At 49.9% G+C, this 26,410-nt stretch overlaps 13 protein-coding genes and 1 non-coding gene across 14 annotated transcripts; 4 read left to right on the forward strand and 10 right to left on the reverse strand.

Moving 5' to 3' along the window:
- Positions 1–157: 157 nt before the first annotated feature.
- On the reverse strand, positions 158–2,706 carry BO79DRAFT_189466 (RNA polymerase-associated protein). The gene is made up of 4 exons (XM_025680660.1): positions 2,169–2,706; positions 1,338–2,077; positions 1,145–1,284; positions 158–1,095 (listed from the first exon to the last, which is right to left on the reverse strand). The coding sequence occupies exons 1-4, from the start codon at positions 2,381–2,383 to the stop codon at positions 376–378; spliced, it is 1,815 nt and encodes a 604-aa protein (XP_025543331.1). The 5' UTR covers positions 2,384–2,706; the 3' UTR covers positions 158–375.
- A 207-nt stretch (positions 2,707–2,913) lies between these two features.
- Positions 2,914–3,800, forward strand: BO79DRAFT_207554 (demethoxyubiquinone hydroxylase family protein). The gene has a single exon (XM_025682195.1). It carries the CDS (start codon positions 2,959–2,961, stop codon positions 3,721–3,723), a length of 765 nt encoding a protein of 254 aa, XP_025543332.1. The 5' UTR covers positions 2,914–2,958; the 3' UTR covers positions 3,724–3,800.
- Positions 3,801–3,806: 6 nt separating this feature from the next.
- On the reverse strand, positions 3,807–4,742 carry ltpA (tyrosine protein phosphatase LTP1). Its single transcript, XM_025680661.1, has 2 exons — positions 4,572–4,742; positions 3,807–4,511 (listed from the first exon to the last, which is right to left on the reverse strand). Exons 1-2 carry the CDS (start codon positions 4,639–4,641, stop codon positions 3,946–3,948), a joined length of 636 nt encoding a protein of 211 aa, XP_025543333.1. The 5' UTR covers positions 4,642–4,742; the 3' UTR covers positions 3,807–3,945.
- A 1,481-nt stretch (positions 4,743–6,223) lies between these two features.
- chsA (chitin synthase class I) lies at positions 6,224–9,904 on the forward strand. Its single transcript, XM_025680662.1, has 6 exons — positions 6,224–6,558; positions 6,827–7,002; positions 7,081–8,715; positions 8,762–9,163; positions 9,211–9,708; positions 9,761–9,904. The coding sequence occupies exons 1-6, from the start codon at positions 6,540–6,542 to the stop codon at positions 9,773–9,775; spliced, it is 2,745 nt and encodes a 914-aa protein (XP_025543334.1). The 5' UTR covers positions 6,224–6,539; the 3' UTR covers positions 9,776–9,904.
- A 177-nt stretch (positions 9,905–10,081) lies between these two features.
- Positions 10,082–10,152, forward strand: BO79DRAFT_t46. Its single transcript has one exon. It is a non-coding gene; the product is annotated as a tRNA-Gly (tRNA).
- An 83-nt stretch (positions 10,153–10,235) lies between these two features.
- Positions 10,236–11,061, reverse strand: BO79DRAFT_285418 (uncharacterized protein). Its single transcript, XM_025688350.1, has 2 exons — positions 10,522–11,061; positions 10,236–10,436 (listed from the first exon to the last, which is right to left on the reverse strand). The coding sequence occupies exons 1-2, from the start codon at positions 11,009–11,011 to the stop codon at positions 10,285–10,287; spliced, it is 642 nt and encodes a 213-aa protein (XP_025543335.1). The 5' UTR covers positions 11,012–11,061; the 3' UTR covers positions 10,236–10,284.
- Positions 11,062–12,108: 1,047 nt separating this feature from the next.
- Positions 12,109–14,146, reverse strand: BO79DRAFT_235742 (ferric reductase family protein; the record flags this gene model as incomplete). Its single annotated transcript, XM_025684509.1, has 1 exon — positions 12,109–14,146. One exon carries the CDS (start codon positions 14,144–14,146, stop codon positions 12,158–12,160), a length of 1,989 nt encoding a protein of 662 aa, XP_025543336.1. The 3' UTR covers positions 12,109–12,157.
- A 255-nt stretch (positions 14,147–14,401) lies between these two features.
- On the forward strand, positions 14,402–15,084 carry BO79DRAFT_139456 (copper transporter family protein; the record flags this gene model as incomplete). Its single annotated transcript, XM_025678195.1, has 3 exons — positions 14,402–14,443; positions 14,495–14,525; positions 14,582–15,084. The coding sequence occupies 3 exons, from the start codon at positions 14,402–14,404 to the stop codon at positions 15,082–15,084; spliced, it is 576 nt and encodes a 191-aa protein (XP_025543337.1).
- A 413-nt stretch (positions 15,085–15,497) lies between these two features.
- Positions 15,498–16,517, reverse strand: BO79DRAFT_251787 (uncharacterized protein; the record flags this gene model as incomplete). Its single annotated transcript, XM_025685878.1, has 1 exon — positions 15,498–16,517. The coding sequence occupies one exon, from the start codon at positions 16,515–16,517 to the stop codon at positions 15,498–15,500; it is 1,020 nt and encodes a 339-aa protein (XP_025543338.1).
- A 1,023-nt stretch (positions 16,518–17,540) lies between these two features.
- BO79DRAFT_139652 (P-loop containing nucleoside triphosphate hydrolase protein) lies at positions 17,541–19,709 on the reverse strand (the record flags this gene model as incomplete). The annotated part of the gene is made up of 1 exon (XM_025678201.1): positions 17,541–19,709. One exon carries the CDS (start codon positions 19,707–19,709, stop codon positions 17,541–17,543), a length of 2,169 nt encoding a protein of 722 aa, XP_025543339.1.
- A 210-nt stretch (positions 19,710–19,919) lies between these two features.
- BO79DRAFT_277340 (uncharacterized protein) lies at positions 19,920–21,098 on the reverse strand (the record flags this gene model as incomplete). Its single annotated transcript, XM_025687812.1, has 1 exon — positions 19,920–21,098. The coding sequence occupies one exon, from the start codon at positions 21,096–21,098 to the stop codon at positions 19,920–19,922; it is 1,179 nt and encodes a 392-aa protein (XP_025543340.1).
- An 841-nt stretch (positions 21,099–21,939) lies between these two features.
- Positions 21,940–23,311, reverse strand: BO79DRAFT_207558 (class I SAM-dependent methyltransferase). Its single transcript, XM_025682196.1, has 2 exons — positions 22,839–23,311; positions 21,940–22,772 (listed from the first exon to the last, which is right to left on the reverse strand). Exons 1-2 carry the CDS (start codon positions 23,047–23,049, stop codon positions 22,054–22,056), a joined length of 930 nt encoding a protein of 309 aa, XP_025543341.1. The 5' UTR covers positions 23,050–23,311; the 3' UTR covers positions 21,940–22,053.
- A 179-nt stretch (positions 23,312–23,490) lies between these two features.
- Positions 23,491–24,132, reverse strand: BO79DRAFT_285422 (uncharacterized protein; the record flags this gene model as incomplete). The annotated part of the gene is made up of 1 exon (XM_025688351.1): positions 23,491–24,132. One exon carries the CDS (start codon positions 24,130–24,132, stop codon positions 23,626–23,628), a length of 507 nt encoding a protein of 168 aa, XP_025543342.1. The 3' UTR covers positions 23,491–23,625.
- Positions 24,133–25,000: 868 nt separating this feature from the next.
- BO79DRAFT_243442 (oxidoreductase, short chain dehydrogenase/reductase family) lies at positions 25,001–25,878 on the reverse strand (the record flags this gene model as incomplete). Its single annotated transcript, XM_025685286.1, has 2 exons — positions 25,001–25,012; positions 25,135–25,878. 2 exons carry the CDS (start codon positions 25,876–25,878, stop codon positions 25,001–25,003), a joined length of 756 nt encoding a protein of 251 aa, XP_025543343.1.
- Between the last annotated feature and the right edge of the window lie 532 nt (positions 25,879–26,410).

The following is a 26,410-nucleotide window of genomic DNA, read 5'->3' on the forward strand; positions in this document are numbered from 1 at the left end:
GTAATGGACGCGCCGCGCACGCGTTGCTATCGCACGTGATCGGCCGATAAGCCGCGTTATCGGCCACAATCTACCCCGTAAGGATTGCTATGGACTATTGCGGAGGTATAGAAGCTGCGAAGAAAAGCGTAGATTTGTACAACTGGTGAAGCCAATTCATAAAGGTGCTTTATATTCTTATCGTACAGCGCCCATGTTATGTTTCTCGTTACGCCAATAAACACCGGCCCCTGGAATCCGACGCTGTCTCAAATGCTTCCCGAATAACAAAATCGTGCCATTTCCATCAGAAGCCGTCGGCAAGATCGTATATGCTGTATGTAGGATGCTAGTGGTGTGCTAGATGTGTCCAAATTTCTTTTCCCTCATCCAAGATCAAATTTCAATGTCGAGCTCCAAATCCAAGGCCGCAATGTTTTCATCATCCATGTTCCGGTGCCGGATGGAGGCAACGCCACTTTTGCTGGTTTTCTTCTGGGATCCCGCCGGGGTACCGCTGGCCGGTGTGCTCGCTTTAGACGGTGTCTCCGAGGCAGTATTATCTTGGCTCGCGTTATTCTCAGTGGGGGTGCCGTTGCCATTGACGTCGTAATGAGTCCGCGCTTGGGTTCTAACGCGCATGAACGGGTTGTGGGCGGCTTCTCCACGAGCAACAGCTGCAGCCGCTTTACGGCTGGCCTTGCGCTCTTCTATCTGCGCCCGGCGCACGTTCTCGATATTGAGCTTCTGGTTGCGTATGTTCAGCTCAGCAAGGCGTTCATGTTCCGAGGGCTTGTCCACGCGCGGCTTGGGATTGCTGCCAACTGCGAGCTTCGGTGTCGCCATGCTGGCCAACTCAGCCTCCAGCCGCTCCATTTCCGCATCATCGCCAGCTTCTCGAGCAAGCTTCAGCTGCTTCTCGATATCCACGCGCTTGAAGAACTTGTACTTCGTATCCAACGAACCTTGCTTGCGTAGCTTCTCGTTCAATTCCTCGTTGGTGAACTTGTGGTTCAGCAACCGATTGATATCCGTGACTTTGTTGGCAACCATTGACTTTGTAGCCATCTTGCAGTCTTCGACGGCCATGGTTTGACGATACCGGTTGAACTCCGCCTAAAGTGTATCAGTATATGCTAACACAGAGACGTGCCAAATAGCTTACCTCTGTAAACGGAGAGTCGGAGCATGCAACAAAAGGAAACTCGCGCTCAGCCTTTCCATGTGCTAACACAGCATATTGATTCGTCACGAATGACCGGCCATTTTGGCCCTCCATCGCATAAGGCTTTCCCTCGGAAAATCCTGAACAAGTCAGCGACGAACAATTTAACGCGAACGTAAGAGGTTTTCCCTACTCTTAATCAAGCAAAGACGATACTCGTTCTGGCCGGTCTCACGGTTCGGCCCAATATTAACACGGGCATAGCAGCCGGAGATAGCGTCATCAAACCCAGGATAGAAGCAGACCTGGGCAAAGTTGGTCCGACCCACCCGAGTGCGTTGGATATCCCGCAATTCAGCAGGCGGGTCGTCCTTCGGAGGAGACGGTGAGCGCTCCCTGTCATCCCATTCGACTTCACTCTCGCCTTCTGCGTCTTCGTCGGAGATCCGGTCATCGCGGGAACGGGCTTTCTCCTTGACTGGTTCACGACGGCGGAGCTCGTCACGCTTCCCCTTCTGCTCTCGTTGCCGCTTGTAAGCTTCAATAGCATCGGAGGTCTCTCCCACTTTACGGCCACCAAGCGTCATCTTCTGACGCGAACTCTTGCGGTTGCCCTCATCAAGATTTGCCACACTGGCCTTTCGTTTGTTCTTTTTGGCTTTGCGAGCCTCCTCGCGCTCACGGGAAGCCAGAAGACGACGAAGAGCAAGATCTTGATTATGACGATCAACCTCCTGCGCACGCTCGGAGAGGAGCTGCTCTCGTTGAATCTCGGGCATCGCCATGATTTCCTCCTTGTCCTTAGCAGAGTAGTATAATTTCTCGTAAGGGAAGATAGGGCCTTCATCTTCAGCCTCAGGGGCTGAGCCTTCAGAATCCGATCCTGAATCCGATTCGGACATGCTAGCAGAGTCGAGCGATTCAGCAGCGGACCTATAGAGAGTACTATATTAGCCGAGTCTGCGAGTCGCAGTGATGACCACAAAAAGCGGCATCGCAAACACGCGTGGCAAACAAAACATACAGTTCGCCATCCTCTTCATCGTCGTTTCTTCTCGACTTCCGGCCCCGTTTCACGGTCCTAGCAGTGCCTTTGCGACCCATAGCCGATGCGTCGGGAGACTGAGGGGATGATGATCGACTGCGAGATTGGACTCTCTCCTTGGCAGGGGGGGATGCTTCCTCATCGGAGGAGTCTCCCGCAAGAGCGAGAAGTTCGGCATCGAGGTCGTCAGCCATAGTGAATGATGGTAGAGGTTGCCTTGGAAATCAGGTCCTAGTAACACCAGTAACAAGGCAAGCGGCGCTAGACTGGTCAGGGAAGGAAGCCGCCAGCAGGAAAATGGATGGCTTCCAGGGTAACAGATGCCACCTGAACCGCAGTCGCGCCGAGTGAAAAGGGAGTTAGGTGGCCAGAGAGCGCTGACTCGGACGGGGTCGCTCTATAATAATAGTGGTGAACACTCTCACAGACTAGTATTAATAGGGTCGCGTGTCGAAATAATGAACGGAGGAGGCAGTGAAGCAGTGAATCCTGTTGGGGGGGCGGTGTGGTGAAGGCGAAGGTGGTTAGTGAAGTGAAAGAGCAGAGCCGGGAAGTGAAAAGAAGCGATTGGAGCGATTCTCGACGCTCGTTCATGACGTTCCGGTCCAGGGATGGCGTGCCAAGGCGTGTAAGCGCGCGGCTGCGGCTTATCGATCGGGTTGGACCACCTCGGAACTCATGGCTGCTGCTGGCATTCCTCTGCGGCCTTAAACCTCGCCCTGAAGCTTGAACGGCCTTCCAATTGACCATTGGATAATTTATCTTTATTATGAAGGCCCTCAGCTTGCTCCGCAGGGCTCCGCTGGCCCCTTCCCTTCGGCCAACACCTCCCGCCGTCCTCGACTTTCTCGCGCCTTCCACTTTACAAACCTGTCGCCAGTACAATTCTACAGCTACACGGCAGTCCACAGCGAATCCCTCCGTGTCACAGCAGACATCCGGATCATCGAAACCGAAATATGTTCTTAATCAGCAACAACGCGAGTTTCTCGACCGAGCCCTCCGCGTCAACCAAGCCGGCGAGCTAGCGGCCACCTTGATCTACACGGCGCAAACACCACAAGTCGTGCGCTCTCATCCTCACCTACGGCCGTTGATGAAGCACATGTACGACCAGGAAGCCGGGCACTTTGACACATTCAACCATCTCATTGCGAAACACCGAGTACGACCGACGGCTATGTATCCGGTATGGGAGGTCGCAGCAACGTTCCTGGGCTGGTCTACCGGAATGATGGGACGTGAGGCAGCAATGGCCTGTACGGAAGCTGTAGAGACCGAGATTGGGTCTCACTATAATGATCAAGTGCGGGAGATCCTATCCTGGAAGGCGGAGGCTGAAAGTCGGGGGGAGGAGTTGGATGAAGAATTGGAGGAAATGCTGGCAACTTTCCGAAGGATTCGCGATGAGGAGCTTGAGCATCTGGACCATGCTGTCGAAAACGACGCGAAGGAAGCCCGTCCGTACGATCCGCTGGTTAATGTCATCCGCTACGGATGCAAAGCTGCCATCAAAATAAGCGAAAGGGTGTGAGTACACTATGGGGTGCCTTATAGCACGAAGGTCAAAATCTGTAAATGTACGATAAAAGCTGTACTATTATTATCTTGGTTTGTCACACTTATATAACCTCATGTAAAGGCCTGACTATTCGCTCAGCGAGTCTATAACTGGGTATCTACAACCAAACGCGCCCGGGTGCTTCTATCGCACAGCGCACTCTATGAAAGCCAAGCTCTCTGTAACCCCATCAACTTAATTCTCCGACTCCGGGCCCTGCTTCTTTTCCAAGTACTCCAAAAAGCTCTTCGAGAACCGCGTCACCTGCTGGTAGACCTCCTCGAAGCCGTTGACCCCACCATAGTAGGGATCCTGAACAACCTCACCTCCGCCGACGCGCTCGTGCACGACACCACCGGTACCAAAGTCACCGAACAGACGGACCTCCGCAACCTTGGCGCCTGCTTCCCCGCTCGCGGCAAGGGATGCCGCAGTCGCTGCCCGGGTACCCTTGGTGCCACGCGATGCGGGGCCAGACTTGTTCATCGATGCCAGGACCGACTCGCGAACATCCAACAGATCGCGCAGGTTATACTTGTCCATCGCGAGGAGGTAGTCAAAGTCGAGGAAGTCCTGCTTGGTGACTTTGCGGGCGGCATGATTGTAATTACGGATGTTGTGGCGACGGAGCGTGGACATGGTGCGAGAATCGGGATCTTCGCCGGCGTGGTAGGCACCTGTGCCGGCGGAATCGATTTCATTGATTAGAGGATGGGAGGCTGCGACGTTGCGGAAAACCCCTTCTGCCATGGGCGAACGGCCTGGGTGGTTGGGTTAGCTTGCGGTGCAGTTCACGATAATGCGGGGAGACCAGGACGTACAGATGTTGCCGAGACAGACGAAGAGGACATTGACTTGCCGGCCAGCGGGGGTGGAGTCTGTGACGGTCATTGTGATTATATGCTTTAAGAGTGTCTATTGAGAAATCTATGGCTTGAATGAATGATGAATGAGTGTTGAGTGATTGTAAAGAAAGTTTGATTGAATAGTGGTGATTGATTATTGATGGTGGCGGGGATTCGGCGCAGAATCTTTATCGATAGCGGAGGGCGGTAGTCCGTGCCTGATTCCTGAGGCGACGGCGCATTGTGATTATGTTGGGACACATTCCTCCCACATCCAGTTTGGCTTTGGCGTTCCTTTGCCTTGGTGCATATTTGTCTGCATATGCAGTCTAATGCGCGCTAAAAAAAAAAAAAAAAAATAGACAGACGTGTCGTGAATGAACTACAAAAGTTTAGTAGAAACGAGCTAGCACAGCAGCTACAAATGCTGATAAAAGAAAAAGGTGCCGGATCGGGGTATGTTATAGTCACATGCTATCGATTTGCCGGAGTGCTAAAAGTATATTGAGTTGAATTAATTGTTCATCACAGAGACCTAACTGTGCTAGTTTGTTTGCAACGCGCAGATATCGTACTTTATCTCTTTCTACCTAGGAATATTAGCGCACCGGTTATCTACCATTCATTACACAATAGTACGAAGTAGAGAAACATTTAGGCAGCATCTACAAGGTGATCAAGCATTGCGATGTGTCCGCGTATCTGTGCCGTCGAAGGCAAATAACATGACTTGTCAATCCACCATAATCACAGTGCTCTTAATATCCACAGTATAGTCTAACCAGACTATTCTTAGTCCGATGAATTTAAGGTGAGACCCTCCGCGGACTATGACGTCGCGCAGGGCTGTATGATCCGAGATGCAACCAGGCAGCTGCTTTTCTTCCACCCCGTCAGAGACAGCCAAGCTGACTGCAGGTTATAAAAAGAACATGAACCGTAAGTGCGACCATTGAACCCCTATTGTCTAACGTGTTCAACGCGCACAATGTCGGACACCGCCACGCAGCCCGTGGCTGTGACACTTGAGGGCCGATCAGCTGTTGGCCCAGTGATAAAAGTGGAGATCCGATGAGCCATGGAGCCAAAACTCAGTATCCATGGGTGTTTGGGCGGATTGTTTCAGGGGAAGGACAGTCGGACAATTGTGTTGTGAGGTTCTAGTGGGACTCGGGTACTCCATGAAAATTGAGATAACATGTAGTCTAGTCCATCAATCCTATAACAGATTATCAAGAAGAATCATGCGATAGCAAAGCCGCAGAGTGCCTCGTGGGTGCCTGTAGAAAAGGCGAGTGGAGACTCACATTCTTTTGTTATGATTATGACCCCCAACTTCGGTCGGGATGACCCAATAAAGGCAAGTCAGAGTGCGAATCCACTTCACTAGACTCTTCAATCTATCCCAATCTGCTCGTCGTCATTGATCGTCCCCGCGGTTCCTTGGTCAACGGGCTTCAACTTTTTCCACCCTCAATCCTGCAGTGTTGTGTTAGTTACTAGTATTAGTTAAATCAAATATTAGTGTTCCTGTCCGTGGCGCTGCGGCGACAAGGCCGAACCGCCGTCACGAGCAAAGCCCACGGCCCAAAAAAGCTGTCGTCTGCCAAAAGATCGGTTCAACCATTCTTTCTCTCTGACATTTTGAACCCCCGTTTATTACTTTGATTATTCTTCATTTCCCCTCTCCTCTTCCCTTCTCCTGTCCCGTCCGTCCCTTATTTTCCCCATAAATCAGACTCGCCTATCAGAATCTGAAACTCCCGCCAGCGACGGAGCCTCTGCGCTATCGCAGCGACCTGAACGCTCGTCGATTCCCACATTCCACCAGTCCCTCCTGGCGCAATCTCCAATCTCGATTTCTCCCCCCTCCCCTTAGCCAGGAATTCACAAAGGGGGCTGGTCTATTGGAACGCTTAATTGTCCGACGCACTATCGGCCATTATGTCCTATAATCGCTTGGGTAGGTTCTTAATAATTTCTCCGCTGCTGGTCTACTTGGGACAGCTTGCGCGGCCGTGACTTGTTGCGCATTCGCTCCCTTCTCCGCATCAATTTCCCTCCTGAAACCCTAGTGTCGGGAGCGAGCCTTACTATACGAGGGAATTTGCTCGTATCTGCATGCGAGAGCTACAGACCTTTTGTGTCTGTTGTGCTGTCATTGTCGCACCGCCATTTCATTTTCAATTGCGCATCCCGCATAGGGCGTTTATACTGACCGTCGAGTGCAGGAGACCCCTATGGGGAGGAAGAGAGTCACACTCCCATGATGAATCCTCACCATCTCGATGCTCGATCCCCGTCACCGGGCCGGCCATTAAACGCCTACCAGCTGTCGGATAATCCCTATGCGCCTCGCGAACACCTGGAGATGCCCTCCAGCGATCGGCTGGCAGAACAACCAACGGTACGGATGTTCTTGGAGCTGTGGATGATGATGATGATGATGATGATGATGATGCTAATTGCCATGCTCCTGAACTAGTATTCGGTCGAGAGACTCCCAAACTCTTATGGTCATAACGAACTCTACGAAGATCACCACCCTCATGCCTACCCTGGTTACGAATACTCCCTTGACCCAGAAGCGCATCACGACGCTTACTATACCCAACCTTACCAGCCGGCGGTAACGCCGCATGAAGACTATGACTTGGGGCAATATCCCGAGCATCAACAATCATATACCGATGATCGGGTCCCTATCCTGCAACCAGACAACCCATTCGGGCCGGATCCGTATGCCGATGAGTATGAAGAGGAGCCTACAATCGCACCTACGCCTAGTCCGGCGCCAGTTCGTCGATGGAAGACCGTCAAGGAGGTGCAGCTCTTCAACGGTAACCTCGTGCTGGATTGCCCAATTGCGCCCGCCCTGCTCAGTCAGGTCCCTCACGCCGAACCCCCGGGTCGAGATGAGTTCACGCACATGCGTTATTCTGCCGCCACGTGCGATCCGGCCGACTTCTTCGAAGAGCGTTTTACCCTACGTCAGAAGCTTTTTGCCAAACCTCGACACACGGAGCTGTTCATCGCGGTCACCATGTACAATGAGGATGATTTCCTCTTCGCTCGGACGATGATTGGTGTGTTCAAGAACATTGAGTACATGTGCTCCAGGACATCAAGCAAGACGTGGGGCAAAGATGCATGGAAGAAGATTGTGGTGTGTGTCATCAGTGATGGTCGTGCGAAGATCAATCCGCGCACGCGCGCTGTCCTGGCTGGTTTGGGATGCTATCAGGATGGTATTGCCAAGCAGCAAGTCAACGGCAAGGATGTCACAGCACATATCTATGAATATACCACGCAGGTGGGACTAGAATTGAAGGGAGGCCAGGTTAGCCTCAAGCCTCGGTCTGGTTGCCCCGTCCAGATGATCTTCTGTCTGAAGGAAAAGAACCAGAAGAAGATCAACTCGCACCGTTGGTTCTTCCAGGCATTTGGACGCGTGCTGGATCCGAACATCTGTGTTTTGTTGGACGCGGGTACGCGGCCTGGAAAGGACTCGATCTACCATCTATGGAAGGCCTTCGATGTTGACCCGATGTGTGGAGGTGCTTGTGGTGAGATCAAGGTCATGTTGTCGCATGGAAAGAAGTTGCTCAACCCGCTGGTAGCCGGGCAGAACTTCGAGTACAAGCTCAGTAACATCCTCGATAAGCCTCTGGAGTCGGCATTCGGTTTCATTACTGTCCTTCCGGGTGCCTTCTCTGCGTACCGATACGTCGCGCTGCAGAACGACAAGAACGGACAAGGTCCGCTGGAACGGTATTTCCTCGGAGAGAAGATGCATGGTGCCAATGCCGGTATTTTCACGGCAAACATGTACCTGGCCGAGGATCGTATTCTTTGCTTCGAGATCGTGTCGAAGCGCAACTGCCGCTGGCTGCTACGATACGTTAAGTCGGCCAATGGTGAAACCGATGTCCCAGACCGGATGGCCGAATTTATCCTTCAACGTCGTCGTTGGCTCAACGGTAGTTTCTTCGCTGCAGTTTATGCCATTGCGCACTTCTGGCAGATCTGGCGAAGCGACCATAGCTTTATGCGGAAGTTCATGCTGTTCATCGAGTTCATCTATCAGACCATCAACATGCTGTTCGCGTGGTTTGGCATTGTAGGTAGCTTCTCACTTTCGGGCAAAACGTCACTAACAGACACAGGGCAATTTCTTCCTGGTTTTTCATATTCTTACAGAGTACCTGGGCGATGACGACCTGCTGGGCACAGTTGGTAAAGTGCTTGGCGTGGTATTCGAGTGGCTCTACCTCGCGACGTTGGTAACTTGCTTTGTTCTGGCGCTGGGCAACCGACCTGGTGGATCGAACAAATTCTATATGACGATGGTCTATTTCTGGATTGGTATCATGATATACCTCGCATTCGCAGCGGTTTTCGTAACCGTGAAGTCGATCCAATCACAAGTGCAGGAAAGCGGTTTCACCTTTTCGGATCTTTTCACCAACTACCAGTTCTTCTCGATTATCGTGTCGCTCGGCTCTACCTATGTGATGTGGTTCCTCGCCTCGTTCATCTTCATGGACCCTTGGCACATGTTTACCTCCGTAAGTATCCCAGCACTGCCGATGCCACTATCTTCTAACCCGTACAGTTCATCCAATACATTCTCCTCACTCCGACCTACATCAATGTGCTCAACATCTACGCCTTCTGTAACACCCACGACATCACATGGGGTACAAAGGGAGACGACAAGGCAGAGAAACTGCCGTCTGCAAACCTCAAGCCCGGCGGCAAGGTTGACGTCAACATCCCGCAGGACGACGGCGATCTGAACGCACAATACGAAGCCGAATTGGTCAAATTCGCGTCGAAGCCACCCAAGGAGGAGAACACCGTCTCCGAGGAAGACCGCCAGGCCGACTATTACAAGGGATTCCGCAGTGCGGTCGTGTTGGTGTGGGTGTTTTGCAACTTTGCCCTGGCCGCGGTGGTGCTCAGCGCGGCTGGTCTGGAGGAGTTCAGCAGCGACCAGGAGACGACCGAGAACACGCGAGCCACCATTTACATGGCGGTGGTGCTGTGGAGTGTGGCGGGATTGTCACTTTTCAAGTTCATGGGAGCAATGTGGTTCTTGACTGTGCGGATGGTAAGTTTGCCAGACCTTAAGGGTGTGGTTTCAGCTAACGAGGGTCTACTAGTTCCGCGGTGTTTAATCTGGCGTTCGATGAGTCGGCTTAGATGGACAGATAAACAGACAGACAGCATACCGCTGCAGGCTCGGTATGGTATGATGATGACAAGCAATGATGGTTTCATGATACACGGGGCAACGGGATACCCGGTTGTTGATATGATAGATAGTTCTTTAGTTTATGTAACATATGACATTATACGATGATCGTAACATTAACACGTAAAGCCCAAGTAACTTCGTGGAGAAGACAAACACATAGCCCAATTTCAGTCTCCATTTATCCTTGTGATATCAATTATTAAAAGGAAAGCATAATATAACAACAGCATCATTGGTCTAGTGGTAGAATTCATCGTTGCCATCGATGAGGCCCGTGTTCGATTCACGGATGATGCACATCTTTTTGCGATTCTTTTTTTCATCCCCCATCAACAACATACAAACAATCACACCAACATATTATACTACACTATACCCCTACAAATCCATCAAATAACTAGCTAGTTAAAAGAAAAAAAAAAAAAAAAACTAAGCCATAACACAAACCGCAATCCCACCCAACACCAACGCCATCCCCAACCACGTCTCCCGCTCAATGACCTTCCTCTCAACATACCATTCGCCCAACACCGTGAACAGAAACGCACTGGAGTTGGCGAGGGGGACAGTCAATGATAACTCTACATATCATCATTAGTATATATACAAATACTCCATACCACATATCTACCCATAAAAAGGTAACAATGTAAAGGGTTTACATACCATGCTTCCCCACCAACAAAAAGAACCACACACTCCCGGTCAAATTCACCACCAGGGGAATCGAATAAGCAGGAGTGCGAAGCAGATTAACAACTGTCCAGAATAACGTGGTGATTTTCTTGCGGAGCCAGGATTGCTGTTTCTGCTGCTGCATCCATGCTGGTTGATGTTGCTGTTGCTGCTGTTCTTGGTGGCTAGCTGGGGGAGGATTATCTTCCTCGCTTTCTTCTCCCCGTGCATCCTCGGGGCGTGTTTCGTCGGTGTATTCCGGGGAAACAGGGGTTAGGGGGACATTGGTTTCATCATTGTTGGTGGTGATGTTGTTGGTATCGTCTTGCTGGTTTTGTTGCTGCCGGGCTGCAAAGTCCGCGGCTGCGCGCCGGATGAAAGGGGTGGTGAAACCCCAAGCTACCCCGACTAGAAGGAAGGAGAGAATGTAGTTGATTACGGGGGGGTTGGAGGGGTCTGCTGTGGGTGGTTCTGGGTCCATTTTGGGGGTATTTCTTTTTTTGATGGTAGGGAGGATGGGATGGGATGAAGTGTTAAACAGTTAAGGGAGGTGTGGAGGTGGATGGTTGATGCATGCATGCATGCGGTTAGTTAGTTGGTTGATGGGGCTCGGCGGGAGGGCGGGTCGGGGAACGGCCAGGCGGGTGGAGGTTAGCTATCTATGTAGTTATTTAGTTATGCTGGGAGCTGGTCTGTAGTTGATTAGGTGATATATATTGATGAATTTATTTGTAAATGATGTTTAACTGTTCGAATTTGTCGTGGGTTTTCCCGGGTGAATGTATTGTAGGGTTAATACATTTGTTGTTGTACAGTATCTGGTTAAGTGGTGATAACTCACCCTACTACAATTAAGCAACCACAGGAGAAGCTTTGAGTTTTGAAGGTCATGTATGAAAATCGCTTATGATGTACTATAAATGCAGGGACCTACCGCCGAATGGATTAGTTTGGTGTTCAGTGTCTTTTCTGTTAATGGTTGGGAAATCTATATTCCATGATCCCGCAAGCCGTGTATATATGATACAGATGTACATTAAGTTTAAAAATTGAAACTTGGTAGAATGATTTTATCAATAACTTCATCTAATGGACAGTGATATCAGCTCGCATTGTCCAACAGTCAAAAGATAACTGTCTCTTATCATCGAATAGTCCCCTGTCTAGCCCTGTTCAGCATCATCCCCGGAACGCTAAGCGTCGACGGACAAACCAGCTAGTGATGCATGGTAAATTCAACGGTTGATTGGCTCGATCACTTGAGACATGAGATGGCCAGAACCTCGCTTAACATAACCAATTAGCGCATTTGGACTAGCCAGATGCTCCTTGCCTATACCCGAGTATAAGGGCTACTAGTAGCAGTTCATCTAAATTTCGACCAATGAGAAACTATACTCCCATAAACAACTAACTAGACCCATACCATGGCACAGTATGTAGCTAGGATGCTTTCATTAGGGCTCACTCTCATCATATGAGCACTTCCAAAGTCAGGACCTTAGCTCAGATCAGCTGGACAGCAATACTCTACTCTTTGCACCAAAACGTATGCAACTCGAAAAATAGCAGCTGGGTATCACATTCATATCTGCAAAAAAACTATATACAAGACAACACACCATCATCACCACTCTACCCGGTCATCATGCACCAATTGCACATCCCATCGCTCTTCCCCGCGCCACACCCTTCCCGGTCGATTCCGCCCCGCCACCGCCGTCCGCAGCGTGGTAATCATCCCCGCCGGACCGCTGGCGAGCACCCGCGTCGGACCATCGATCACCCGGTCCAGGAAATCCTCGACAATATCCTCAAGGTCGGGGTGATGGTGTGCCGCTGCCGCTGTTCCAGTGACTGCAGTGTCTTCAGATGAGAGGGTATACTGCACGGCAATCCCAGAGTCCGACGACGCATTCGACCCCGCACAGCAGGGCGATTTCTCGAGGTCGGAGACCTCAGGGACTGGCGCCGTTTCCCGCGTCACGAAGATGCGAACTCTGAACATGTTCGAATGGGTGGATGCCAGGCGCTGCAGGATGTCGAGCTCCGGGGCGATCCATTGCATGTCGGCCTTGCGGCGGATGATCCAGATGAGTTCGAGGATCTGCGTCGGTTGGGACTTGGAAGTGGATGTGTTGCTGAGTAAATGGAGAAGTGGGGGAAGCACGAAGGTGATGCCCGTCCCGCCGGCAATGCAGAGGAGGTTGCTGCTTCCAGCGGTTGTGGTTTCCTCCATGATGGACTGACCGTAAGGCCCACAGAGAATCACTGGGGTTGTGGGGCCGGCGCTCGTCATCGTGGTGGTCTCACCGTCACTCGGTTGAGAAGTCTGTGACGAGATGCGTGCGAGGTGGGCGAGTTCCCGCGTCAGTCCCTTCCGGGCGCGGATGATGTAGGTGTGCGGCTGGCCGGTGGGTAAGGTGTCTGGTACGCTGCAGGGGGTGAGTGGGTGGGCTTGCCACAGACTCAACTGCGGGAAGCAGAGGAAGAAGTGCTGGCCAATATGCCAGGGGTCGTGATTATGGTGAAAGTCAAGGCGGATGATATCGCCATCGTCCGGGTTGGGGTGCAGCTGGATCGCAGCGTGCGGAATGTGCAACCCTCCGGTGGTGGACGACGTCGTGGTCGGAACGTTCAGATGATGCAGCACGAAGACGCGAACGAGGCGGATCCCCCGGTCCAGGAACCAGACTACCAGCGAGGCCAGCATCCAGCAGTACAGGTGTGACCAATGCGCCCAGCAGGCCCCGACATAGACCATGGCGACTACGTAGTGGGCCTTGCGGAAGAACTCGTAGCCCGTCAGCTGAATGCCGCGCTTAGTGCTGTGGAAGACCAGGAAGGAGAGCAGGATCATGGCCACGATGCCCCAGATGATGTACGGCTGCGTGATGAAGCTATTCCACTGCGCGGGCTGCGGCTGGTAGAGCTTTCCCTCAACGATGGTCCAGCCGATGGTGTGCATGGCCGACTGAATGTAGATCACCCATCCCAGCCAGCGGTGGAGGAAGTTGAAGTGATGGTATGGAACGCCGGTAATCAGCGAAAGCAATGATTCCCGGCTGGAGAGCAGGATGGACAATGGAGTGAGGGCGAACGCCAGCACACCTATGCGGTCCGCCCACGGACCCAATCCACTGCGCGTGTTGTTGAGCGAACTGCCGCTAATGGGAGTGACCCAGGTCTTGTAGGTGATGCCCACCAGGGTGAATACCAACAGATACCCGGAGATAACTAGGAATATGAGGACTTGCAGACGTGTGGTATGTCCAAACACCCAGGGCAAGGTTTCCGGAAGCAGATGTCGCCGGACAAGCGCCTGGATCGTCCGCGAAAGACGGTAGGGAGCACTCTGGCGGATGGGCTTGGGCGAGGTCCTGGCTACAGATCGATCAAACCGAACGAGGCGTCCTCCCAACGCCCATAGGAACAAAATACCCACGACCACCGCCCACAGAATGAAGCTGTAGAGCATGCTGACATCGTGGCCATGGTAAACCGCGTCCAAATAGGCGCAGGTACCGGCATCTTTGGTGCAGGGGACCTGGCGGGCAACATACCCCCAGTGGTATTCCATGGCGGAATCCTGGGAGAAGTCCTGAATATGCCCCATGGTGGAGGAAATGTAGATGGGATAAAATTTGCAGGTGTGCTCGAGCCGGTGGCAGTGGCCATTTCTATATCCTCAGGATTGGATGTGGAGTCATCGCGGTGGAGTCGCCAAGGCCGATATCTGCTCATCGCCAAGCATCGTACGTGATAATCTGCTCATTTCACGCTTCGTATAAGTAGACCGTGCCATTCCCCTCTCCATTGGTCCCCAAACTGCAACACCATCACCATCACCATCACCACCATGGACATGCACATGGACATGTCCAGCTCCAATTCGAGCGCCTGCTCGGTAACCGTACGTCGTCTCACCCTCTGCTTGACATCTGATGACTAATCAGCATGGCAGATGTTATGGAATTGGACCACAATCGATGCCTGTATGAATCCTTAGTACTCTGTATAGCTCTGATCCATCCAGCCCTAACAATTGCAGGTTTCCTCTCCTCCACCTGGCACATCAACACGGCGGGCCAATTCGCCGTCTCATGCATCGCAGTCGCCTTTCTCGTCGTTTTACTTGACTTCCTCCGCCTCCTAAGCAAGCAATACGAGGACCATCTCCAACGACAATTCCAGCGCTACGTTGCAGCGCAAACAACATCGGACCGCATGCAGTTTTTCTGCGGTGACAGCCTGGAGCACGGGCCAACGGTGCTTACCTTCCGAGCCAGTCCCTGGCAGCAGTTGGCGCGGGCGCTACTGCACACGCTGCAGTTCGGGCTCGCGTACATTATCATGCTGATCGCCATGTTCTACAATGGGTACATGATCATCTCTATCTTCCTGGGGGCATTTCTGGGGAAGGTGTTTTGCGACCGGGGCGAGTACCGTGTCGTGGTGGCGCGTCCGGGGGCCAGGACAACGGATGCGACGAAAGCAATGGAGATAGAACCGGGGAAACAGACAGAAGAGTGGACGACGGGTTGTTGTGGGTAGTTATGAGACAGTCTATAGTGCAACGAAGCCCATGATGTTTGAAGTTCAGATTGTTTCAGATTAATATTGTAAGATTGGACGGGTCCTTGAGTGCTTAGTCATGAAATTGATTGCTGCCTCATTAACTAACTATGGCCTTGTTGCCTGACTATGCTTCTTTTGTAACATCATGTCAGAGTGCTGCCATATTCCCTCAATCATGCTCAGACCCACTTTAAGCCCAACTTCAGGTCTTGCTACTTTGCTATTTTGAGGTAATTTTTCACATAGCCAATGGTTAAGGGTTGATGGGGCTCGGCGGGTCAAGTAGTGGGTGGATTACATCTTGATTACTATCTCCTTCAAGCAATTCGTTGATCAGCGCATATCAATCTTGCTCGGTTACACCTCAGCTAATCCTCTATTGTAAACCCTCAAAGCAGTATCTTCTTCAAGCGCCTAACTCCCTGTTTATCCCCTTCAAGCGTACCATCTGCCCGCCTATCCACCCACGGGGGCGTACAGGTTTTCCCAAAACCAATCAACCAAGCATCATCATTCACATCAATGAGCACATTATCAGCCTTAGGATCTCCCCAAAGCAAGTCCCTCCGATGAAGAATCTTCAAACTATTCTTGATCTGCCAATACCATTTATCCCGGCGTTCTTTATCCGGCAACGGTCGTCCATCCCGCATCACATCACTGAGAGTAGAACCCTCGATGTACAACAAAAGAAGACCAAACACCTTTTTGCTGCAGTCCTGCGCCACACCAACAACACGAGCCCCTAAAAAAAGCGGTTCATCGTAAATCCCAGAGTCCCACAGCTTCGTATAGCTCTCGACCTCATTATAAGAGCAGATCAGATCCAATTTGTCCCTTCCCGTGAGCATCTTGAAGTAGAGGGCCTCATTAGGTTGTTCAACCAGAGACACCTTCTTAGGAATGACGGATTTTGGATCAGGGTCCAATTTAACTGTGATGTCCCTGAGATTATATGCAGGAAGCCATGGATATCCAGTCGCCACGGCATCGGGGATGGCTATGCCTTTGAATTCAACCTCGTTGCTGATGGGTTCTGGTGTCTTGAATCTGAAGCCACCTTCCTTGGTCCAGTCTATACAGCATCCAACTGCTTCGAGCTTATTGAAGCAGTCCTCGACTATGTGGATCTTGGTATAATCGATTGGAGGGGCCAATTTATTCACACCGCAGTACCTCAAAATGCATCGGTAGACACTGTGCTTAGCATCCTTTAGCTCTCTGTGCGACGGGTGATTTGATTTTCGGAGGCGTGCTTTGTATTTCTTGTAGAATCTGTGGTATCTTCTCACATCACCGATGGTTATCCTGAAGTATTTGTTGCCTTTGTACACGGTGAATTCGGGATGCTTGTCCGGTCCGATGTAGTGGATTCGGCCGATGTCGTAATCGAGACACTCTTTCACCATAGTGCTTTATATCGACAAATGGGGTATTGTTGGCGATGAGGTTAGGAAATCCGCACTTGATATATTGATATATGTATTGTCTTTGTCCGACGAGGATTGAGAATGTGAGCTTTCGGTGTTGGGTAAATGTCAGTTGCCCTCTTTATCTAAGCCAGGGGATACCTAGTCTATTATGCCATTATAAGACCGAGGTAATACATCCTTGATGAGACCGATGAAGATTCTGGCTGAACATATTTTTTCCCAAAAAAAAAAAAAAAAAAAAAAAAAAAAAAAAGAACAATGAAACCCCCTTTATAGGCGTAGTCATGTACCAGGGTCCGGATCTTGGTGATATTGCCAAATCCTGCATTTACTAGAGGCAAGACCCGGGCCCATCAAACCGATCGGAATGTTCCCCATATATATTTATGAATATCTATCTATCCGTCTTCTTTTGGTAAGTGTACTTTTGAAGTACCTTTGAATGGCTTATCAATAGGACTATGGCTGGTTTCTTGTGAAGTTCAAAACTATCTGTATCTATATACGATTGTTATATATTTACTACTACGCGGAAATTGCATCCGAGGAGAACATAGTATCTTAAAGAATTACTTATATCTATCGAATTTCTAATTTTTCTTTTTCCGTAGCACTTCTAGAGTTTGTAAGCGACTGCTATTTGACAGACATTATTATCTTTCCTGTATTGTTCTTACCAGGAATCGAGAATACAAACTTCTTTATGCATATGGTTAAAGGAGAACGTGAAGCGCAACTTCTTTTATCTTATGATAGTTCACTGTCATGAACTATAAAAGGGACCACGCAGGGAATGCTTAGTGAAATATTATCCCTCTATATAGCATTAACAACAGAGTGCTGAGGTTGGAACAGACTAAAGCATGTCTAAATGCACCTGAGCTATATAAATGCAAGCTACCAAGTATCAATAACCAAAGCAACCCAAAAAATATGATACCAATCTCAATAAACAACCTGTGAGCTAAGCGTCAGACAGCCCCGCGCGTCAGAGGGCGTTCATTCAGAAGACTGGCCGCGCTGGTCTAGCATGTCATCTAGACAGTTCATTATATCGTTCATAGAAACGCTGAGGTCGGAGTCACTGGTGCCCCGTTGACTCTTGTACACCTCGAAAACGATATTGCGTGCCAGTGTTTCAACATCCCGGGCATTTGCCCAAGACCTTGTCTTTTGCAACTGGGCAAACAGGTTCCGAACAGTTGAATCTTCCCATTCACTCATGGTAGGGCTTCGATCCACTCTTATCTGGAGCTTCCCTAGCTGCACTTCAAGATATTCAAGGCAGTGAGCTGGGCTCATCGATGGAAAGACAATATCGGTGGGGAACCGAGACCGTAAACCCGTATTCATATGAAGTAGCCTATCCATATCATCCGAGTAGCCAGCTAGAACAATCACGAGCTTGCGAGAGTAGCGTGGCTTTGTCATACAGTCGACCAACTCTCCAACAGCTTCGTTAGCAAAGCTCGAGCAGTTGCCAGTGGACTTTCCCGCTAGCCGATAAGCTTCGTCGATAAATAGTACCTTTCCCAAAGCCCGCTCCAGAAGATTGATCACCTTGGGTCCTGTTTGCCCTACATACTCGCCTATCAAATCTGTCGCAGAGCAATCAATGACTTCGGAGGTGGAGAGGAATCCCATTTCGTAGAATATATCACCAAGAATGCGAGCTGTAGTAGTTTTTCCAGTCCCTGGTGGGCCCTTGAAGACAAACGCGAATGGGATATATGGACGCGGATCAATCCCCTGCGATCGCATTCCGGACGATACCTTTTGATAACTTCTGAAAAGGGAGATGATACTGTCCATGCCGATCATTGATGAGAGGAGTGAATCACATGCCTTGCTACCATTGAAGGCCCTATCATGCTCTGGGTCAAAATCGGAGGCCTCGATCTTCTTTTCCTTTCGGTTCCTAACACCCTTCACTCTCTTGTAAAAGGCCGCTTTTGCTTTGCCAAGCAAATTCTCGACATCACCTCCATTTCCGAAGTTGGGCCGGTCTCGAGCCCTCGCAAGAACTTCTAGGGCAACTTTTCTGGCCTGGTCGGTAGCCTCTATTTCATCATGCGACATTTTCAGGTCAAGAATCATGGCAAGCTGATCGACTGAGTAGTCTTCAAAGTGAAAAGCCTCTTCTAATGGAAATCGACGTCGTAACCCCGGGTTACTGTTGTTGAAGAACTCCTTCATCGGGTCCGGATAACCAATGAGGATAATACAACGGTCATCGCCGGGTTCATTCGAAGTATTTGTAACTAGCGTATCCACAACAGCGAGCCGGAACGAATCTGAGCAATTAGCCCCATGCCCAGTTCCCTGATACAGCATATGCGCATCATCAATGATGAGAACCTTGCCCTCAGTAGCACGGAGTATTTCCTTGGTGTTTGCTTCCGAGTCGCCGATATATTGCCCAATGAAATCAGATGGGTCTTTCACCACAACCTCATCACCAGAGACGAGACCGATTTCGGTAATAATCTGCCCATATAGCTTGGCGACTGTGGTTTTTCCAGTACCTGGAGGGCCTAAGAACACCTTGTTCAAGCGTATATCAAGTGGAGGTAGGCCTTGAAGCTCACGGTGATGATTGGTGTTTGCTTGATGCACCAGTTCATCGACCATCTCTTTGACCTCCTGGAACCCGATCATGTCTTGCAGTTGCTTCCAGGCCTCGCTGTCTCTGAGTTTGTTCACTGGCTCTGGTCCGAGAAGATCGAGTTTTGTCAGATAGTTATAGTTGGGTTCTTTCGCGCGCCTGGCTGCCGTGTCTCCTAATGACTGGCGGAGTCGCAAACCTTGACGATTCATCACCAGTTCCAAAACAGTGCGCAAAGCAAGAATATTATCAAAGCCGTTTTCTGATCGTGTACGACAAATTCGACGAGTCAGGATCTTCAGATACGGTCCACCCCAACCCCCTTCAACGTGCAATTTAGCCTTTTTCAATATACGAACCAACAGGCGGTGGATTTCTTCATCAGAATGGTCCTCGAGAGCCAATTTCATGGTGAAGAGGCGAGACGCTCCGGTGTCACTGAACCCTTTGTGCGGTCCGATCAGAATGACCACAATATCTCCATCATAGTTCCGCATGAAAGTGAGAAACTCGTCCGTCACTGTTGGATGTGTTGTAAGCTGGTCGGCTCGGTTAATGAACATGACCTGAAATATTTTAGTATATATATGGCCCTTTCGAGAAAAGGGAATACTAAGCATACTCCTTCTGACGGGAGCCAACGGCGGAATTTTTTGCATGCCACGTGGAACCCTGAATAATGGCTGATACTCCTCGCCGCAAGACCAAAACAAGCAAGGAACTCCGCATAGAGCTTGGCCACGATTGTTTTTCCTATGCTCTTCAGTGAATATTCACGCAATTCCGGAAATAAACTGACCGGTTCCTATGCTTCCAGTGATCATTATGTCATGATGGGCATTTTTGAAGTCTTCGCCCCGCGCCTTATCTGCTTCAATTCTGGCTTTAAGGGCCAGAAATTGAGCCTTGATATTCTCCTGGCCAATCAGACACAGTACACGATCCATCAACCGTTCAAGGCGCTGTTCATTCTTGGATAGCTGCAGCCCAGCTAGCAGCCGTTTCTGTCTAAGCCATTCCAAGCGGGAGGGCGATTCATCGTCCATGTCGTTCACGTTGGCTTCAAGGTCTTCAATGGCTTGATCATCAAACTTCAGGTCCATCTCATTCCCTTCAGCAATGTCTTCGTCTTCTGGTAAATACCTCCATGTTTTGAAAAAGTAGTTGCTATCTGTGCTGGAGACAGACTTGGTGTCTTCGTCATCGTCATCGCGCTGGCTGTTGTCTTCTTCACCGTTATATCCGTCATTTTGAGTATCACTACTCTCCCCCTCACTGTTATGACGAATCCCGTTATCGTTCGTTCCTTCGGCAATTTCTTCATCGACTTGGTCGCCATTCATTGTGTTGCCAACATTCTCGTTGATCTTGTAAGCTTGGTTGTCAGATGGGCCATCGACTTGGTTGTCGTCGACGTTAGTGTATTCGGGTTCGTGAGTTTCGCTGTCTTCTCCTTCTGCATTGGTCCCCTTCTCGTTGCCATCAGATAAGTTCACCTCTTTGTCAAGTTTTTCGTGATTAGAAGTTGAATTGCTCTGGTCGACGTCTTTGCTTTCGCAAGACAAACTTGTGACTGTTGGTCCACTTTCGTCAACATGTGTTTCAATGACGTCGTCATCACCTAGTTGGCTTCCTTCCTTTGTTGTATCGCTGCATGTTGGCGTGTTATCCGTATTGGTACTCTCTTCCACCAAGCCTTTCTGGGAGTCATCTGGTATAGTGCCCTCTAGGTCTTTATTCGCAGGACAACCAAGCGAAGAAGATGCCTCGTCGGGGACAGTATTATCAAGGTGTTGCCATTCTTCAGAGCTGGAGTCCGCTCCCGTCGTCTTTTGTTGGTCTTCTTCAGCGGTTTTTGGATCACCGCATTCTTCCTTGGCTGTAGGGGTCGGCTCCTCAATGGTGTTCTCCGCGTCGATTTCCTTCTCTGTTAGGCCTGGCTGTTCTCCCATGTTGCTGTCAACTAATGAATTTTTTTTAGGTAAACAAAGAAATGAAGAGCCTGATGAACAAACTTACTTTCGGGCGAGGCTGTCGGAGATACTTATAGAATGGGGAGCCATTCTTTCAGGTCTATATTGCTGTATCCTTTGAGAGGGCAAATAGAAGAGCCTCGAATAATGATGGTAGGCAGCGACGCTGTAGCCTTGAATAATCTTGATGAGAGCAGCCACCTCACGGTACATATGCAAATACATTGGGAACATCATCATATAACCTGCATGATTGGTGCGGTCTCAAAGCAATTCGCCTCTTATGCATGCAGCAAGCATGCCTGTAGCCTTATCACACTTGTGAGGCTCAGTGTGCTCGAATGGACAAGGTCCCGTCATTGTAATCAGTATTATACCGCCCTCGTGCAACAGTTGATCTCCGACACAGATTTGTGGAGGTGTGCCTTTATCTCACACAGAATGCGCCTGGTCACTACACAGCATGGGCCTCTAGCCTAGCTATTGCGGAACGACTCCGGACGCATATATCATGTATGATTTTGGCTACCAAACCAGGCAGCCTTGTCTGCCTGAGCCAGTGGAGCTGGTCGCAGGTTCAGGTGGATCCACACCCCGCCCCCTTGCGTGGCCGGGGCAGGGGAAAACACATAGACGGCCTCAGAAGTATGGTAAAGGAGTTGAGGCCCTAGCTCCCTCGTACCACCTGCACATGCTCGCTCCTCACCCTCCCGTCCAACCTCTCCCCACCCGCTTATAAGCTTCCTGTTTACTCGCCACGACGCTGGCGCTATCGTTGGCTACTTTACATCTCTGGTGATTATCATGCTTGGTATACGAAGTACAGTTATAGCATTTCAACCAAAACACTCAAGAATAAACACATTACAATATATGGTCCAACGCACGAACCCACATCATGTACCTTGTCCAGACAAAATCAGCGCCTGTGCACTCAGAGTGAGGCTAAAGCCAGTTCCGAGGGCTTCTGCCCAATGACAATATTCAGCTGCGGCGCATATCCATGCTTTATCACGTCGTCCCGCAATTCGTCCAAGAAAGCATCGTACTCAGCCGGGGTTCTTGCCACCCCAGGGATACCGCCAGGGGGCATTTTATGCCCGAGGCTGCGGAATCCTTCCACCAATATATGAGCAGAGGCCACTTTCCACTGCTCCTCTCTAGCCATTGCACCATACCCCAAAGCGAACGATGTTTTCTTAATGTTCCTAAACCCCAGGTCGCTGAGCAAATCCTCCAGTTCATAAGCAATATAAGCATTCATCCCAAAAGCAGCAGTGCTCCACTTTTCGAACTCCGACATCTTGGCAAGGGTAGGGAACTTAACAGGGTCAAATGGTGTGTCACGATCTACCCATTGGGCTTCCACGAGCTGAATCCAGCCTCCAGGCTTCAACACTGAACGCAAGTTTCCCACGGCCTGTGGCCATTCCGAGCTTTTCAGGCCCCATATAAGATAACGTTGATGAACGATGTCGAAGCTTTCTGGTAGGTGCAGATGCTTTGGAATTGGCTCCCGGATATCATGCTTCTGAAGATCCACAATCGGACCGTCTGCAGATGGGGGCGGGAAAAGCGCGGAGCCAATGTCGATGCCATGAAGGGACCATTTCTGATTGGGATAGTGCTGTGCTAGAGAACGAAGCCAGGTTCCTACTCCAGCATCATGAGTCAACGGAGTTATCTTGACGCTAAAAGGGCTCCCTCCGTTCCACTTACCATCCGCTGCACCAGCATCCAGAATCCTCAGTGCAGCATTGGTCTCCACAGGCATGCTCAGGAGAAGGCCTCCTGTGGACGACAGAATGAAGTTGTGCTGCCGTTGGAGACGGTCGATCTCCCGTTTATGGTGCGGGAGGTTATAAATCCCTTCGGTTCCAACGAAAGCGTTGCCTTTCGGGGCGGCAGAGGTGGAACTCGCAATGGCCATGATGAGACAAATGGGGATAAGGTGGGAACTCTTCCTGACACGTTTTCAAGACACCAGTGCCTTCCTAGCCTTTAAATAGGAAGCGGGGGCTTTGGTCGGGTGGAGCTGGTGTGATGGATCCTGGACCCTTAACTCGGTAGTTATAGTGGCCTAGCATGTGCTTCAATCAAGGACATGAGCCATTCAGCTGCCGAAGCTTTCTGTGTTGTAGGAAAGGGCTAATGTAGGTAGTCATCTGCAATCAGGCTGGCCATTACGGTACTAATCGGAATAGACCACATCATATGTCAAATGCTGACTGTAAGGCCAGAAACGACATATCGGACAGCAGACGGAGCAGTACGTCCGTCCCAAAATCATACTACCTATAAAAGAGACCATTATTCTCCACTTCCATTAACCCCTTTTCTACACACACAATCACACTCTTCCTTTAACATAATCTTCTCATCGAATTCATGACTGACCCAAAATCATCAATTCCCGCAAACAAGACAAAAACATTCAAACCCGAAAGAGACCATCATCACTCTCCTCTCCTCCTCCAGCTAGTTGCCACTAACCTAAGATAGTCATCTACCGACAATCAAACGCCACCCTACAACACTGCCAATCCTTCAAGCCCCCCGCACAATCCTTACACGCCATCTTCTTCCCCAAATCGATTTTCCGTCCGGCATACCAAGCATCGCCCTCCGGCTTATTCCCACCGCCCTTAACATCAACTTCCACCGTCCACGGCAGCAACGAATGCAGGGACCAATGGCCCGTATCGAGACTCTGCGGCAGAGCCCCAATTCCCCTACAGGAGCGATCGTAGACGTAGGTCTCGCGCAGCTGGACCCGGCCGTTAGGAGCGTACGTGGCGATGCCGAGGTTGCAGTAGTTTGCGCCTGTTGGGGTGCAGAGGTCGGAGACGAGGTTGTAGGGCGCAGAGGAGGTGATGATATTTGGGGTGGAGGAGATGATATTGGCAGCGGATTGGGTGGCGTCGTGGGCAATGTCCAGGGCGGCGGTTAGGGGGTTGGTTGGGTGGGCGAGGGTGAAAGGGAGGAGAAGGGAGAGGGTGGTGAGGAGGTTCATTTTGGTAGGTAGATAGTAGGCAGTAGTTATGATAAGGTGGTAAGTAGATTTAACTATCTGGTGTTTGTTTGAAGACTCCCTAGGGTGGGTTGTATCTGATGATATGGAAGTAGATTACGGTCCTATATATAAGTTATTTGTCACTAATGATAGTCCATGTTCAGTTCTGGCTCGGTTCCAGTCATGTATCTGCCTAGTTCTCGGTACTCAGTACTTGGTCAATTGACCAACTCGTATCTGCATGACGTTAGGCATATACGGAAGGAATATACAAATTCAATCTGTCTGGGGGATTGCAAACCCGGCTATCATGACGGACGGGGCAGTGTAGGGGTATATACGCGCACAAGAGAAAATTAAACGACTGAAACATCATCAAAAAGTGACACAGTGACACAGCCGTTCGGATCATGAGGTAATGTGCATATGGACGTAAATGACCCCAATTCAACCAGGGTCGTGTTTAGATTTGCGATCAATGAGGCGGCGGCTCCTAGCCTGGAATGTAATGTCGGGTAGTATATAAGAGGCAATTCGACCATGTGTGCCTAATTTGTAGTACGGTTTGCTTCTCGCTTATAGCTCGTTGGTGGTTATTGGACGGTTGGCTTTTCTTTTTGGTCTTGAATTTTGCGTGTCTGCGCCCTGTGTCGGAGTAGTGTTGTTAAGTTAGTTGCCTGCACTTATGAGACCGGTCAGGTGCTGGAGAGAATTATGGGCGAGTTGATAAAGGCCTAGTTTATTTGTATTTATAATCTTCTTGGTCTTATTACTACGTATGTGGGAATTATGGTGAAGGAACCGAGATACTGATATCAGGGAGCCATTACGTGACAACCTTTTATTGAGGCAATCACTATAACGGGCTTCAATTGTATGTCTGTAATAAATTCCATAGCAAGCTGTGGCATTCTATGCCAAAATAAGTGCCATTTAAACTCCATTTAGACAGTGCTGCTGCTGATACACTCACACAAGCAAAGCACCCGAATCCGAACTCACAATCCGTCCAGTAACGTTCGCATCCTTCATCAGATATATATAAGCCTCTGCCACTTCTTCCGGTAGACCGACCCTTCCCGTCGGATTCTTCGCTGCAGCAAATTGGCGTAGATTTTCCTGCTCCTCTTCATTCATCAGATCATTCCATAGCGGAGTTCTCACCAGTCCAGGACTCACAGCGTTGACACGTATCGGCTTCAGATCAACCGCCAGATTACGTGCAACACTGCAAGTACCACCCAAGTATCCAGCTACCGCGGACCAATTGGCCATCGGGCGTTCCCAATTGGTTCCTGTCGTCAAGGTGATTGATGACTCGGGACCCGGGGAGAGATATCGAGAGCCAATTTTAGCAACGAGAACGGCCGCGAAAAAGCGCACTTGACCGGCAGCGATGAGCTTCTCCCGAGTGATTTCCTGCACGGGCATGATGGCTGGCGCATCGGTGGCGGTGAAGACAATGTGGTCAACTTGGTTGGTCTTTTGGAAGAGCGCCTCGAGGTCTTCTTCGATCGTGTCTTTGGAAAGATCGCAGACGTGTCCTTGGATCTGGGCACTTGGAAATTCTGTCTTGAGATCTTGGATGGTAGATTCAATGCGTTTGCTTGAGGATGAAGACACGGTGACTCTTGCTGATGCGGCTAGTGATAGTTTGGCCACTCCCAGGCCTATGCCAGAAGTACCTCCGAAAATCAGGACATGCTTGCCCGCGAGTTTGTTGTAGTTGTAGCTGCTGGAGGACATTTTGTCTGGTTGAGGAGTTTGGTAATGGAGACAACGAGTTTTGGTCTATGGGGAAACTCAATTATATCTATTGCAGTAAAGCTCATGATGTCAAATATTAGTGTGTGTCCACTTAAGTCCGCTTAAGTCCGCGTCAGCAGGTGTGGGGGAATCTACATCCCCACACGCCCAGTCTCCGATCATTATTTCCTTTGCTTTAGGGTTAGCAGAGGTAAGCAGGAGATCACATAGCTGCAAATATATTAGAGTGGGAACTGGCGAAGGACTTGGCAGACACAAGTCAGTGGAAATACACCCTAGGCATGAATAATTTGTTCCGGTGCTGCTGGTAGGCGTTTATTCAGCGGTAATTTAATCGAATTACTTAGTAGCAAATAACTCGGTCGAATCATCCTGCAACTAAGAATTGATACTCTACCTATTTTATATATTGAAGTACTCCCTTATAGTAACAGTCACATCAGATTGTATTCCTGAGTTTATATACTTGCAAGCACTGTTCAGAGAAGTCTGATGACTAAATCATCGATTA

The sequence above is a fragment of the Aspergillus costaricaensis genome (assembly GCF_003184835.1).
Source record: "Aspergillus costaricaensis CBS 115574 unplaced genomic scaffold BO79scaffold_5, whole genome shotgun sequence".
NCBI classification, from domain to species: domain Eukaryota; kingdom Fungi; phylum Ascomycota; class Eurotiomycetes; order Eurotiales; family Aspergillaceae; genus Aspergillus; species Aspergillus costaricensis.